The sequence below is a fragment of the Physcomitrium patens genome, chromosome 24, assembly GCF_059467195.1.
Source record: "Physcomitrium patens ecotype Gransden chromosome 24, ASM5946719v1, whole genome shotgun sequence".
NCBI classification, from domain to species: Eukaryota; Viridiplantae; Streptophyta; class Bryopsida; order Funariales; family Funariaceae; genus Physcomitrium; species Physcomitrium patens.
Window position 1 is genome coordinate 8,929,641 of NC_143433.1, and position 15,269 is coordinate 8,944,909.

Genomic DNA, 15,269 nt, shown 5'->3' on the forward strand with positions numbered 1-15,269 from the left:
CTCCACTTTAAAGGTGTTTTAATTTTTAATTTTTTTAATAGCTGGTTGCTTGTTAAGTTTATTTACTTTTATCTATAAGTTTTTCAATGTTGTACATATGGATATAAAAGTTTTTTTTGTTGATTTTAATCAATTCTTATATAAATTAAGAGATTAGAATGAATGTTTTTCAATTTTAAGTTATAAAAATAACTAAAATAACTAAAATATATGTCATGTAATTAGAATTAAATTGATAAATGATTGGGCCTAATTATTGGTTTACATTTTACTGCGGATTATATTAAAAATTCACAACAAACCATTGCATTAACTTGCTAAGCTAGTGTACAGCTCAGATGCACAAAAATTCACGCCAATTAAAAACAACAAATAGTTTAGAACTCAGTGTAACAATTTATCAGGTTTCCAGGGTAAAAATATAATTGCATATTAAAATCAAAACTAATTCATTGTATATATATATATATATATATATGTGGCCGAATGGCCCTTAAGAAAACCTACCTGGATTTAGCCACTGGCACTGAAATAACATTGTCAAGGCGAAAACAACTGGAATTACTGGAAAAATCTTCGGTCTGTCCACAGATGAGTGACCATACTTGATCACCTTGGAAAAATCTTCCCGTAACCATTTCATCACACCAGCTCTGAGACTCACTCGCACCAACGATGTTCTACGTAGTGGGCAGTTGCGACCGTTATATTTGGGTCGGCCATGTGGAGATCAGAGACGTTTCTCCAAGTCTCCTCGTAAACGTTCTTCAAATCCTTGGAGTACCCCTCCTTCATAGTTCATGTGCAACCTCAGCGGAGGCTGATCCATGACCTCTGCCTCTCGCCAGAGACGTTTCTGTAGCTATGTCAATGAAAACGCACAGCTTGACGTCATATCCAGGATTCCTTAGCCAACCACGACGGCGGAATCTAGATAAACCTGTGAAGTCTGCGTTGCAAAAGAAAACCAACAGTGACTGTATATCTCGCAATAAAAGTCGTTAGCCAGACCTCGGAAGTGGTTGACCGCAGCACTTACCCCTGAACAGCTTTCCACAGTTCTCTGAAGCGAATGAAGGCATCGTAACTGGTTGACTAGACGCGCGTATGGGGGGCATATCACCCAAGTCCACCTCACTCACGTCTTCGAAGCCTGAGCTGTATATGTCACCTTCGGGAGCCGAAGCCCAGCCATTGCTCAAGTATGAGATCTCTGGATAGTGGATTCCATCGAAAACTGCAGTCGCCGAGGTTGTCACAAATGAAGGCGAAAACCCCTCTACAAGTTGCCGTGACCTCGTATCTCTCCCAGAGTGATGGTCAAACAAAAAGTGCACAACTACTCGGTTACTCTACACCAGACCACCATCTAGATAAAGTTCACTGAAACAAGGTGCACCACCCATCCAATGCATGCTCCGATCCATGCGATCTTCGGCGTCGACTGATCTGCAAACCCAGTTTGTGAATATCCTAAGGCTTTGTTTTTCTACCGTTGTTGAGGAAACTTGACTGTGAGTGGCGATGTTTCTCTTTGCATCTGGGCTGCATTCTTGTAGGAATGCTTGCACATTTGTGCACAAATTTATGAAGCGTCTATGTTTGTGAAAGAAGCAACAATTGTGTAATGGGTAGCAAGGATTCAGTCTTGCATGAATTCTTACATATTTGTGCACAGTTTGTAGAGTGTTTGTGGAAGAAGCTAATATATTATATTGTTTTGGGAGAAGATGCAATGTTTGCACATGGAGCCCTTATTTGATGAGAAATTACATCTTTGATTTAGTTTAGCTTCGGCTTGTTGTTTACTAGGTTTGGTTCGAAGTGTAGTCAAGTATCTCATGTTTTAAAATATATGGATGTAGACTTAAATGTTTATTGATAAAAATAATTAAAAATTAATACAAAAAATACATTATAGAGATAAAAATTTATTTTAAAGGCATGTTTTTATATAAGTGTATTCTATATTGATATGAAGTAAATCAAAATATCTAAGGATTTGACTTGGCTATATTAAATTATTCATTGGATTGCAAATTATTATCATTCAATTTTAAAGTTAATTATATTATTTCACTTAGAATATAAAAAAAGTTAAAATTAAAAACTTATAATCTTAAAATTATATTATTTTTCATAAATTTATTATTTATTTTTTTACGATCTAAACATAAGAAACTTTATACACTTTAAATTAAACATGAGCATCTAATTTTTTTTATACATGTATTATTAATATAAATTTAAAATTTAAAAACTAAATATAGCTGATTGTTTCAAATCCTAAAAGATTATAGATATTAATTAATAACCTTTAAGAATAAAATTCTATTTTTAAAATACTAGTAATTATTTTATTTAATTTTTAATTTTTAATTTTTTTTCAAAACATCAAAGAAAATTATCAAAGAAAAATCTTATTGAAAGATCTGTAATCCAAGTTGTGATAAGTAGATCAAAAGAACTTTAGTGGATAAAGATTCAATGGCAAATGACAGTTTGGTAAAAATAGATTATTTCTTGAAAATTTAAAATCTTTTATTAGTTTTTTTACTTTTAATAAATCAGACTGTATTGTAATACAAGTTTTGGTTTGTTTTGTTTTTTGTTTGAAATTTAAATTAGAAAAAATAAAAACTGTAGTAGTAATCAATATATAAAATCAATGGTTTCCTGGTAATATATATATATATATATATATATATATATGTAAGTGTGTTTGTGTTTATATATAGGTTTAAAGATTAAATTTTATAGTATAATTATAAAATAAAAATTTATTAAAAATAGCTATATATATTTATGGTGTTTATATTTTATTTTGATTTATATTTCTATTATTATGTATATTTAAGAATAAAATTAATTTTTAAATAGATTTAAGGATAAAATTAATTTTTAAATAGATTTAAGGATAAAATTAATTTTTAAATAGATTTAAGAAAAAAACTAATTTTTAAATAGATTTAAGAAAAAAACTAATTTTTAAATAGATTTAAGAATAAAACTAATTTTTAAATAGATTTAAGAATAAAATCTATTTTAAAATCTATAAAATAAGTCAATATGCTATTTTAAAAATAATGTAATAATTTTAATTTAAGAATTAAAAAATATAAGAAATTTAGAATATAAAAATACAAGAATTAATAAAAATTCCCTATTTTTAATAGATTTCCATCTTTCATTGTAGGAATCATATTCAAATTAGTATTTTGAGAATAAAGATGAATTCTATTTTTGCCTCCAAATAGTGGTCTATCTTGTATAATTGAAGTAAATGTTCCTTAGTCCATTTTACTCATGCAAAGATATAGTGGAAATAACTCAAATGCATACCACTCATTAAAAATAGAGAACCATTGATATTTTCTTCTATCTAGGTATAAAAGCTTAGATTCTAATTTGGCAAGAAAATGCATCTAACTTGTGAAGAGAAGCAATCTTTCACCATATTGCAAGGATCATCTTTCATCTTATAAAATATGCTCACTCTCCAAACCCAAAACCTCATAGTGGTATCTAATGTTGAAATATGTTAAGAAGTCTTATTGTTATCAATTATTGGCTCAAAGTCATTAATGTGGTTATTTTCTAAGTAGTCTCTTAAAACACATTAATAATATCAATTCTTGATTTGCATCATAATTTTTTTTTTTAATATTTACAATAATTTAATGGCTTAAGGACATTTTATACAAACAAAAAGATTCTATTAGCAATCAATCTTACATCATCCCTTCAATATACTTCCAAACATAGACTATGTACAATACAAAATGGAGCAACACCAAATACAGTATAATAATGCTTGCAACTTGAGAAAGGTGTTGGAGGTAAAAACCAAAAATCAAAACTAGATTTCCATCTCAACAATATAGAAGAAAAATTCACAAATAAACTAGAAGAATTGACACATATCTATGGTTGAATGTCACAAGTTACAAAACTAGTGATAATAAATAAGATTGCTCTAAGGTCCAAAACCTTAAATTATGCACTCCACAAGTGTCAAGTATATTAGCGTCAACTCTAAAAATTCTCTATTATGCTCTAATAAATCTTTAAAGGTATAGGACATCCAAATTGGGTGAAATGTTGAAAAAATAACTACTTTTGAAAATAGAAAAATATTGAATAAATGCCAATTCAATACTCTAAATAACCTCCAATTGTCAAATTGATAATACCACTGGCTTCTTTGGCAAATCTCACACAATAATAATTCAAACAATGTCAAGTTTGGACTTTGTATGCCCTAGAGTAAACTTCCAAACATTAATACAAGAATTTGGAACAAATATATATATATATATATATATATATATAATTTTTTTTTTTTACATAACATGTATATGATAGATAAGATCATTTTAGTTGCATGAAAAATGGTGAATGGATGAAAATAATATCATCCATGTATTGTTGCCCTAATCTATTATGTGCCATTGTATTCTAATACTCTTAGCTTATTGCTTCATGTGTCCTACATGCAACTTCTAGTGCCCTATACATCTTCGCTTGTTGCTTCTAAAAAAAAAACTACATCCTATGTTATCATTGTAGACAAAGAACACGCATCAATGACAACAAATGACGCAAGACTATAGATTTGAGAAGTGTTTCAAATATACTATTGCACAAGTACAATGTTAACAAAAGAATTAACAATTTGTTCTTAGTGGAAACTAGATTATGCATTAAAAAGGACATTATAAAATTTCAATGAAACCACTAATATCCTAGAGTATTATTGAACAACCTATGCTACAAATGGAAGCAAAGAAAGAATCTAAAAATATAAGTATGCATAAAAAAAATTAAAAAATTAAAAAATTAAAAACTAAGCTTTATTTAATAACTAAATCACCATATCCAAGCAAAATCTTTAAGAAAGAATCTCTCAAACATGCCTACAAGACTTGACAAAAAATGTCAAGTGAAAGGAGCTTCTCCACCTAATACTTTTAAGCCTTATTTGACAATAATAAGGCTAATTGACATAAAATACTAAATGAATGAAAACTCTCTAAACTAAAGTAGACTCTATAAACTAACATAGTCTAATAACTATGTCTATGTGACTTGGTTTGGCACCCAACTCTAAGTCATGTGACAATCCATTCAATTCATACAATCAATTAAAGTTTTATGTGTGACTTAAAATGTTGAATGTTTGAAATGCATTATTAACACAAGTGACCATTAATTCATTTTTAGAATCCATTTTTGCCAAGAAAACGTAGAATGAAAACTGAAGTCTCAATCAATGTCGAAAAAGTAGAGTTGTTTCATCGTAATCTTCTATACACTGCAAAATGGGGCTACAGGGTTTTTTGTATAGCACATGTAACATGAATGTAACAAGAGGTAGTATTGATCTAGAACAATGTTGGTTTATTTGGAATCAAATGTGCCATAGGAATTCACATAAAACTGTGATAATGGTATTAGATTATCATCGTCAATAATCATTCAAAAGAGTAGAGTATCTTCGAATGTCTCTTTAGATTTAACTTTTAAAACTTTCTCAACAAATCCGACAATTTTCGGATGGAGGTTATGGGGACACTTTAAACAATGTAAGGCAGTTTTGACCCCCTCCATACAATTGTTTGCGTGTGATAACATGCAACTAGTATTACTCATATGAGAATCTGTTTTGCAGATGTACAAGTTTAAGGGGTTCTATCAAAAGGCTGTGTGTCATTATAACACGTCTTCCAAACCCTATCAATGACGGCCATTGAGCGGTGCATTGAGCAGTGCGGGTTCAAACTCACGCTTATAAGTGCCCTCCTCCTGACACATATCTGCTGAAATACAACAAAAAATGGTTGATAGTTCCAGGTCCAACTTAAGTGGTAGTGAAGCTGTCATACACTGTGAGGTTGTTGGGCTCAACGGAAAGGAAGATCGCCTTGAAGAACTAACCCCAAGCAACGAAAGCTATTCCTCCGAGGCCAATACTATCTTTTAACATGGATTTTCTGGCAAGGCCACTGAGTATCAACCAAAGCAAAAGTTTTAAGAGCAATCGTGAAGTACCTGATGTTGCTTTTGTAGGTTGGTGTTGCCTCGAAGCAGCTCACGTTTCCAAGCGCAGTCGCCACTCAAATTGGCTGCTCTGATCTGTATAAATTGCACTTTAATAATTGTGAGGGTTGACCGTTACTCTGGTTAAAACAAGATTAGCTTACAATAGTTATTGACGATAACATTACGCTGAAACTGAAGTGGTGCACCAAAAGCCAATTATTGAATTATTCAACTGGTCTCACAGCATAGGAGGGTGATAACTCACTACAAGCATGGTGTTCACAATTGGTCCAGTTTGAATTGACAGCACGACAGTGGTCGTAGGCATGTAAAAGCTCATGTGTCAGTGCAACGTCCACCTCGTCTTGGTGCGTTACATTATTGCTGCAAATGACTATCTGCAAACAACACAAGCAATTAGGTACTGCACGAGCTAAAACACAAGGTACTAGCATGGAGAACTATTATCATATATACTAGTATTGAATTCCAACTGAATACCCGGTACAAAAAAGAGTATGATACAATTCTCACTTGAACATGTTGCTTGTTGACAGGTTAATGCCAGCTTAAATCAGGTAATACGTGCATATGCAGATCCTCGGCGTGAAAGTCCACACGAGAATCCTATTCAAACGCAAGTATTATTTCATTTTCCGCAGAACCCATTGCACGAAAGACTAAGAATGTGAAGACATCCTGACGCTAATACCTGTTACACTTAAAGCTTTTCTGATCAAACGAGTAAGCAAAGAGAAGCTTATATGCTGCCAAATGAATTGATGAAGAAGTCAGGCGACCAAAACCACAATTACAATGAAGAGACTTTACCCCCTCATCTTGTTTGAAACCGCCTCCAGCTTGAATTGAGCAGCGCTCGGGTTTGAAAAACTTGTCCGCAACTGGGCAACCCGCTTCGGTGAGTGCCTCTCGCACAAACTTTACGGTCGAATCTGCAAAATCAGAACACACGCACTGAAATCAACACCTCTCCAATCACGTAGTGTTTTCAGCACAAACTACCAAGAATTTTGATGTTTTCTTTCCAGGAGTAGGAAAACGGATGCACCGCAGTCCAACTTGCACGTAAACCCTAAACCCTAAATCCTGCACCAGACTGATTTACAGGTGATGTTCAAGAGACAAGATGCCATGAAAGCGAAGAAGAAAACGGGACAGCGGGCCTACTAACTGCGAGAAAGGGAGCGGTTGATCATTTGCTGACAATGCTCCGGCGTGGTGCCGGTTGAAGACCCAAAGTTGCTTGAAGCCGCAGCTTCCTCCATAGCTACAGATCCCCACACCTAACTTTCAATTTTCAGCCCCTCACTAGAATAAAAACTGGTCTAATATTCATGCCTCCTCCGACAGAGCTCGTGGTGTTTCTTTCGCATCTGCGAGTCACTCGCTGCAAAGATGCAACAGTGGAAGCTGCGATCACCTGTCCCGAGCTAGGAACCTAGCCGGAGAAAAAATGGAAGCTTAGTCTTTCGCGGGTATCAACTTCATAACTGAAGACTCGAGCGTCAAAAATCAGCCGAGTCCGCAACACCATATCATTAGAGCTCTTTGAATAGGTACTTCAGCTAGAATGCGGACTCACCCTCACAGCTGAACTGGCTTAGTGCTCTCTTGGCTTAAGATCGCAGACTGAGTTTTCCATCTCCTCATGACGAATCTGAGAAATCTGCAGAGGATGGCCACCGGGCATGGTTTATCTCTGCATCAGTGAAGACAAGTGTGACCTCCATGGAGGGTGCTGAAAAAATAAAAGGCTTTCCATTGATCACATCTAGAAGCTTGAAACAATGATATTTTATAGCTAATAAAAACATAAATGTATGAGATGATAACAAATAAATGAGAAGTATGCTTGGAATTTATGTGGTGTGTACAACGATTGTTGCTCAAATTTTCCTCGTTTGCTTTTCGAATATGGCAAACAAAATCCATCCAAATTTTTTTTGAGAAAATGAACGTAAGAAGACAAAAATGCCACTCAAGCAAAGTTCAATTAAAAAATCACCCAGAAAAATCTTTGAATTGTATTGCTCCAAAAGAACAGATTGATAGTGAGTAAAAGATTGAATTATAAAACCTCATTAAGACACCATGATTCTGTAAGATACAATCTTCACATTACCATGACGTTACTCTGCACAAGGAACATCGTAGAAATCACTATTCCATTCCCATTCCTTCAAGCTATGAAAATCAGAATATTGAAAACTACGGCCCTGTTAATGGACGACACGCTTTGAACAAAGTGATCGAGAATTTGTGGAAGAAGATTGTTTCAACTTTGTATAATTTCCCTTTTATCTGCTACCTGGACTAAAGGTCTGGCCGATGGCTGAGTGCCCTGAGTCACGACTGCGCAGCCCAACAATAGAGTCTAAAAGTCTCCAGACCAGAACGCCATGACAACCATTCACATTGGTTCACAGACAAGAAAATGTACCAGCATGAAAATCCACTGCGAGCGGCGAACGTGACATCGCTGGACTAACACCTAACTACACAGAAGGAAGTGAAGTCACAATCACGGCAGGTATTGTCTGAATCATTTTAGCAATACCGACAATATCACTTTGCAGTGAAACTCCTGACGCTGACCAGCCTGACGAATTTCGCTGGAGCTGGGATGCTAATCGATCGGATCCTTGTGAGGGTGATGGCCGAAGGTGTGGTGAGCCATCAGATTCCCTGATACGACATTCGAGCAGCTCAGTGCTTATGATTCATCGCGACGATGGTCTCTGAAACACTGCTGTATTTAGCAACATGGGTGGACTATAAATTACGATCTTATGATCCTTGTCGCTTCTAATTACTAACTGCAAAGCTCTGCACCTGGGCCAAGAAGCAAACTAAGATTGAACTGACTGCAGACTAATCGTGTGAGCTGTAGCTTACACGTTGGGGTGTCGGCTATGTTTGTGTTTATCGCTGCCCGCACTGGAGATAGAAATTGTGTCATCATAGTGTTTCTTGCTGTGATGCTCCTTATGTCCGTGATGTCCATGGTCCTTGTGGTGGCTACTGCGATGGTGCCCATCACTGTGATGATGACCATGATCCCGGTGATGGTGATGAGAGCTGTGGTGGCTGTGAGAATCGTCTTTGTGATGGCTCTTATGATGTCCGTGGCTTCCCGAGTGCTCTGACCCGTCTCTGTGGTGGCTCTTGTGGTGATGATGCCCATGATGATCCGAGCCATGGGGACCGTAGCCATGTTCCTTGTGGCTATGGTGTCCATGGCTGTGGTGCTCACTGCCGTCCTTGTGATGGCGGCTGTGGTGACGGTCCGGGGAGCGAGAGTGATGCTTGTGTCCCGAGCTATGGTGGTGATGATGACCCCCAGAGTGGTGGCTATGGTGTTCAGAGCCTTCCTTGTGGTGACCACGATCTCGAGAGTGGTGATGCCCATGGCTGTTACGATGGCGATCAGGCGACCTTGAGTGGTGCTTGTGGCCCGAAATGTGGTCTCGATGATGGTGACGATGCCCACCGGAGTGATGACTGTGGTGCTCAGATCCTTCCTTGTGGTGCTTGTGGTGCCCGTGACTGCTGTGATGTCGCTCCGGAGAGCGTGAGTGGTGTCGGTGGAGGCCATGCGAGCCGTGATGTTGTCCATGACCATGGTGATGACCGTGGTGATCCTTGTGGTGACCATGGCTGCTGTGGTACCGCTCCGGAGAACGAGAGTGGTGCTTCTGGCCATGTCCGTGAGATGAGCTATGGTGTCCATGTTCCCGGCTATGATGGTGTCCATGACGATCCTTAGAGTGGCGATCGCCCGAGTGGTCCCTGTGATGGCTACTATGATGACCGTGATGACGGTGCCCATGGCTGCTGCTATGGTGACGATCGGGCGACCGTGAGCTTCGGTGTTGGTGGTGATGATGGTGATGCCCATTGCTACGCTCCCTGTGGCGACGTTGGCTGCTAGTGCTAGAGATATTGTCGTCACCTTCTTTGTGATTGCTCGAAATGGAGTTATTATCGTCGTCTTTCCCGTGGTGCCGGTGAGGACTGCGGTGGTGATGGCGACGCGGGCTCCGGTGATGGTGACTTGACCGGTGATGGGAATCCGAGTGATGATGGCGATCCCTGTGATGGTGCCTCTCCTTGTGGTGGTGATCTGAGTTAGTAGAGTCACCATTCGTCACATCCTTCGAGGAATCATCGATCTCTCGCCCAGATCCCTTCTCCTTGTCTCCGTTCGCATGCTCCATCGCCTTCACTGACTCCTTCGACGCGTCGGCACCATCCTTTAAGCTTAGCTTACTCAACTGCTCCGCGGCAGATGAGGACCTCGGCGGCACGTTCATGATGGATTCGCTTGCCCTGAGGCGAACACTAAACTGATAAAAATCCCGCGTGAGCGCGGCAAAGTCCTAAAGACAGCTATATCCCCAAATCAAGATCCCATCACAGAGAATCAAACTCCTCTGCGCCACCATCTATGACGTTACCGCAATACAATCCCGGAAAGCGTCCCAGAACGAGAAGGAAGTTCGAAATGATTTCAACGGAGCGGGATCCACAACTGCAACGAAAACAAAAAGCCTCGTCAGTCAAGTACTTAGCAGTCATTTCTCTCAACATTCTCGGTAATAGGAAACATTCTGCTCTTGTGAGATCCTACACTCACGATGAAGAATGTAGGGCTGCACAAACTCCCTCACTTCAGTGACTGTCACATCGTTGTCTGGATGTAGACAGCGCCGGGAAAAACAAGCAATCGTGACATGTGAGGTTTGATTAGAGCTTCCGATGGTCTGCAGCCACTCACACAAAGCATCTTGGAGGCAGAAAAAGGGACTGGATAGAAAGTGACACGAGGGGAAAAGTGACCATTCGGCTACAATCCTTGGCCCGAAAATACTTTTCTACAATGACTAGACAGAATAATGATCACGGTGACACGAACGCAAACCTTGAAACGCGCAAAAGACGATCAAGGACCAAACAGAAAACAGACTGTCAACAAAAACGGACACAAAGAGAATTTTACATCAATCCCCCACTTCCACTGTAAAATCTACACACACACACACACCTAAGGATTGGATGACGTCCACAATCTCCAAATTACTACAGAAAAGCAAACGTGAGAGAGGCTTCAGCAGTCCAGCAAAGCGAAATCCTTTCACGTTCCCTCAGATCTACACACCAAATCCATCGACAACCTCCACTTCTCGCCACCAAGGCTGGAATCCTTACCGCAGCAGCAGAGGCAAGAAACCTCGACTCCCTCAGCTGAATGCCAGTGACAAACGACGGAAACCTGTTCCCAAAACCCTTGAAAGGAATCAATCCCCCCCTCCCCCCGCTTTGCAGGCTCGCTGGCCACTTTTCGGTTCACGTCGCGAGTGCAGAGCAAGGCCGTGCGGGCGCTTTTTAAACTGGCTCCAAGTAGGTGAGGCGGCCGCGAGGAACCAGGATCGGATTAAACAGGCTCGCCCGACCCCACGAGGTTAACCAAGAGCAACGCACTGTCTTACTGACGCAACTGGGATGTGAATAATCGGCGGTACACTCCCCCCAGTACAACCAAATTAGCGCGTTCGCAGAATTGGGACAAGGAAGCTGTGGTTCACTCATCCAAGTGAACCACCGCGGCATTAATGAGCCACGGGTGGAGTGAAGGTGGAGGTAGTAGGATAGGAATCTACACGGTAGGATAGAGTGAGATTAAGATAGGGTGAGCAGCGGAGATACACACACTAACTAGTCAATAACTAAGTGCGTGGCCGTGGTAGGGCCGAGGCGCGCGTGAGTCGCGGTTTTGGCGGGCGTAGGGGCAGCGAAGCGGGGGTTGAGTTGGCGGCGGATGGAACATGCCCGCCCCCATAGATCACGCCCCGCTGCAGGCTTTCTTTAGGGGGGCGCTGGCCGGGCGCGGGCTGGGGATCTGTGTGGGCCGGGTTGGGTTCGAAAAAGCAACGAGTGGCAAAAAGATCCTCCACAGAACTTTGAGAGTGAGTGGCCTTTTATATTTTGCCAATTGTGTGACTTGGAATTGAACTTTATACGTTTCCTTTGGGTCCAGTTTGTAGGATTTTTCACTTTTTTCTTCTACATTTTCCAATCATACATGAATTTGATAATTTAATGACGTGATGTTGAAATTGAGTTCAGCGGTTGATCATTTTTTTGTCATTAGGTGTTGTCGAATTAAAATTGGATTTTGCACTTTATAAGAAGAATATAACTTGTGGAAAATAAAGCTTAAAAATATATATATATATATATAATAGAGAACTAAGAGATTAGATTCTAGTGGGGTTTTTCTTTGCTTAAGTGGTTTTTTTAATTATTATTATTGATTTGTGACTAGAAGACATGTTAGCAGTATAGCTGTATAACTTCTGGCTTACGAATAATCATTTTTTATTTTTATTTTTATTTTTTTAATAGTTACAACTCAACAAACAAAAGAGTTAGTTCTGTCTTATCTTTTCTTTTCTTTTTCTTGTTTGCTTGTTTATTTCTATTATTCCAACAAAGTACTGTTAGCAGTGGACAGAACAAAACAATTGGGATAACAATAGTAATACAATTTTTTTCACATCTGCTTTACATTCATAGAGTTGATTTAAGCATTTACATGATAAGAAAATAAAATAAAATAAATAAATGAATACATTACATTGAAATGGAATAACAAACATTAAATTGTTGAGTGCATGTATCTATGTATGTGTTATCTCTTTAAATCAATGCATTGTGTATAAAATAAAATAGAAAAAAAAGAAAGAAAAGAAAAACACAACAACATCAAAATACATCCATGCAATCTACTTTTTGTGAAAAAAATGGTTGATCTAAAAAAATGATACATGAAACTCCAATATGTCATACACGCAAAATGTTGATAGAAAATTAAACCGACATTTTACATAGAATCCGAATTTGGTTTGATAACAACGTTTTTATCTACATATTTTAACAAATATTCAATAGAAATTTCTGGTGCATGTACATAAGAATAATATCTAAAACAAATAACTGTCATTTAACTTCCGGCCTTTACTATTAGAAATAATATCGCCACCACAGATTAATTTCTTGTAATTTTGGGGTTGTACCTTCTAAAAGCAAAGCCAACTGTAGGAACAAAACTTGTACATTTCAACAAATTTGTTCACCTTTACAAGAACTTTATATCTGATCAGAATGAATTGATTGGTTAGTGTTGGACTTCAATTCTTTTATGCCAGCACAACTAATTTCCGAAAAGATTGTATTGTGACCTTATTTTATTTTGTTTATTTGTTAACAATCATTTTAGCCCGAAGGAAGCAAGATGGGTATGTGCCCACTTGACAGACCTGCCATGTCAGCAAGCTCTCCACATGCCAGAGTGGCATTGTGCTCTCTGAAGGATGGGCAGAAATGCCAGCGAGGATGAATGGTAATACTCCCACTTTCACAATAATGCTATTAATAGCGATAACTGATTTGTGGTTAAATTTGAGGCAATTACCAAAAAAAAAATCATTGAGCTTATATATCTATATATATATATATCTATATATATATCTATATATATATCTATATATCTATATATATATATATCTATATATCTATATATATATATATCTATATATCTATATATATATATATATCTCTCTATATATATATATATATATATGTATATATCTAAATTATGGGTTTCATTTGGCACATTTTGCTTCTTTCCTACTTATTTAGCATAACACAATCTTTTTTGTCATTATTATTTTTTGTCTGGAATTCTCACCAAAGAAATCAACATATTGTTGTGCATCTATAAAACAATGGGCATGTATGCTTTTCAGCTTATTTGGTGTGGTCACTAATATAATGCCACCATGATATGAGTTATCAAAGTATAGAAGTGTGAGAACTCCTTAGTATAGATTTATTAAACTTTTCAAAAGATAAATGAAATTTGAGTAAATTGAGTGAGATTGGAAACATTGTTTTGTTTCAAAATCATTAGAGTCTTAGGTCATTTTAATTGCAATATGAAAAAAGTACATCTCAGATAGACTTATGTGTTAAATGTTTGATATGTGGATACTCTAGCGATGTTATTTCTAATTGTAATTAAAATGTGGTGATCCCATCATCATCTTTTAAGGCTTCATCTATAAAGACAAAGCTATGAGAGATACATCCCATAATATCTAATAGTAAAAAGAATCTTTGAAAGTTTGTCATCCTTTTGAGCTTTAGGCTAGACCTTTTTAATTTAAATATTATTCAATGAATAAATTGAACAAAAAACTATACTAAATAATAATAATAATAATAATCATGTATTTTAAAAATCACAAGTTGAGATTATATTTAATTGATGTGCAATAACTTATATGAAACATCAATGTTATTTTTATTTTTTTTGTAGACAGGATTTGCATTAGTGGCTTACATCCACTCTATCAAAACCAAATGTTAGAATTTGATTACTTAACAATTATAAAAAAATAAAAAATAATATACAAGTCATCATTGATAATTGTTGTAAATTTTAAATACACCATGTTGAATTTGAATGTAATACATATCAAACATTAAAAAATGTGTGTATATATATATATATATATATATATACATATATCTTTTTATTATTTTATTTTTAGACACTGATTGAGTTTATGAGAGCTTAGGTTTTATTTTATTTTTTTAAACTATAGTTTTGATATATAATATAAAAATTTCTAATTAATAATTATATTGATAATAAATTCTCTTTTATATTTTTAAATGCTAAAATATAATATTTTTTATTACCACTAAATAAATTAGAACTTCAACAATCTTGTGATGTAGCAAGTTACAAACACAAGATTTATATTACACTTAAATAGAAAAAGATTATAACTAATACACTTTACTTTTTATATTTTAATAGACATTAATAACATATTAGACTTCAAACTTAGAAAAAAAATATTTAGATTAAGACAATTTAAACATCTAATGCCATTAAAATTTGTGATTTAGTTGCAAATGTTTTCTTCTACAAAATGGTTGTATTTTTATTTATTTTTCACTAAAAACTTGCAAAATAGCAATTCAGAATATAATGATTTAGATATGTATGTAGCTAAATTGTTTTAAATATTAAATGATTAACTTTTTGATCCTTATTCCATAACCTATCCAAATCCATTTGATTTATTTTGATTCAATATTAAATCTTAATATTATATATATCAAATTTAAAATTC

General features: G+C 36.2%; 3 protein-coding genes across 11 annotated transcripts; all 3 read right to left on the reverse strand.

Annotated features, from left to right (window-relative positions):
• Window positions 1-390: 390 nt before the first annotated feature.
• LOC141044892 (uncharacterized) lies at window positions 391-3,517 on the reverse strand. The gene is made up of 3 exons (XM_073530995.2): window positions 3,497-3,517; window positions 1,040-1,352; window positions 391-949 (listed from the first exon to the last, which is right to left on the reverse strand). Exons 1-3 carry the CDS (start codon window positions 3,515-3,517, stop codon window positions 792-794), a joined length of 492 nt encoding a protein of 163 aa, XP_073387096.1. The 3' UTR covers window positions 391-791.
• Window positions 3,518-5,492: 1,975 nt separating this feature from the next.
• Window positions 5,493-7,637, reverse strand: LOC112276659 (mitochondrial inner membrane protease ATP23). 5 transcript variants are annotated; one of them, XM_024508166.3, is made up of 5 exons: window positions 7,235-7,637; window positions 6,874-6,995; window positions 6,308-6,440; window positions 6,052-6,135; window positions 5,493-5,816 (listed from the first exon to the last, which is right to left on the reverse strand). In XM_024508166.3, exons 1-4 carry the CDS (start codon window positions 7,326-7,328, stop codon window positions 6,092-6,094), a joined length of 393 nt encoding a protein of 130 aa, XP_024363934.1. In that variant the 5' UTR covers window positions 7,329-7,637; the 3' UTR covers window positions 5,493-5,816; window positions 6,052-6,091. The 5 variants fall into 5 exon arrangements, with proteins under 5 accessions (XP_024363934.1, XP_024363935.1, XP_024363932.1 ...); XM_024508167.2 differs by having other exon boundaries at window positions 5,493-5,819; XM_024508164.2 differs by having other exon boundaries at window positions 6,052-6,149.
• Window positions 7,638-8,264: 627 nt separating this feature from the next.
• Window positions 8,265-11,411, reverse strand: LOC112276658 (uncharacterized). Of its 5 annotated transcripts, none has more exons than XM_090247252.1 (3): window positions 11,272-11,411; window positions 8,959-10,594; window positions 8,265-8,748 (listed from the first exon to the last, which is right to left on the reverse strand). In XM_090247252.1, the coding sequence occupies exons 2-3, from the start codon at window positions 10,205-10,207 to the stop codon at window positions 8,690-8,692; spliced, it is 1,308 nt and encodes a 435-aa protein (XP_090103378.1). In that variant the 5' UTR covers window positions 10,208-10,594; window positions 11,272-11,411; the 3' UTR covers window positions 8,265-8,689. The 5 variants fall into 5 exon arrangements, with proteins under 5 accessions (XP_090103378.1, XP_090103376.1, XP_090103375.1 ...); XM_090247250.1 differs by lacking the exon at window positions 11,272-11,411 and adding an exon at window positions 11,108-11,249; XM_090247249.1 differs by lacking the exon at window positions 11,272-11,411 and adding an exon at window positions 10,700-11,074.
• Between the last annotated feature and the right edge of the window lie 3,858 nt (window positions 11,412-15,269).

What these genes read in the sequence shown, in the direction of transcription:
- LOC141044892 (XM_073530995.2), bottom strand. Translation starts at nt 3,517, where the DNA reads ATGAGGTTTTGGGTTTGGAGA. An exon ending in TGAGGTTTTGGGTTTGGAGA is followed by an intron (nt 1,353 to 3,496) that starts GTGAGCATATTT and finishes GGTCTGGTGTAG; the next exon opens with AGTAACCGAGTAGTTGTGCA. An exon ending in CTGTGGAAAGCTGTTCAGGG is followed by an intron (nt 950 to 1,039) that starts GTAAGTGCTGCG and finishes TTTGCAACGCAG; the next exon opens with ACTTCACAGGTTTATCTAGA.
- LOC112276659 (XM_024508163.2), bottom strand. Translation starts at nt 7,328, where the DNA reads ATGGAGGAAGCTGCGGCTTCAAGCAACTTTGGGTCTTCAACCGGCACC. An exon ending in GTTTCAAACAAGATGAGGGG is followed by an intron (nt 6,441 to 6,873) that starts GTAAAGTCTCTT and finishes TGTTGTTTGCAG; the next exon opens with ATAGTCATTTGCAGCAATAA. An exon ending in ACCTACAAAAGCAACATCAG is followed by an intron (nt 5,820 to 6,051) that starts GTACTTCACGAT and finishes GTTGTATTTCAG; the next exon opens with CAGATATGTGTCAGGAGGAG.
- LOC112276658 (XM_090247250.1), bottom strand. Translation starts at nt 10,376, where the DNA reads ATGAACGTGCCGCCGAGGTCCTCATCTGCCGCGGAGCAGTTGAGTAAG. An exon ending in CATAGCCGACACCCCAACGT is followed by an intron (nt 8,749 to 8,958) that starts GTAAGCTACAGC and finishes ATGTCGTATCAG; the next exon opens with GGAATCTGATGGCTCACCAC.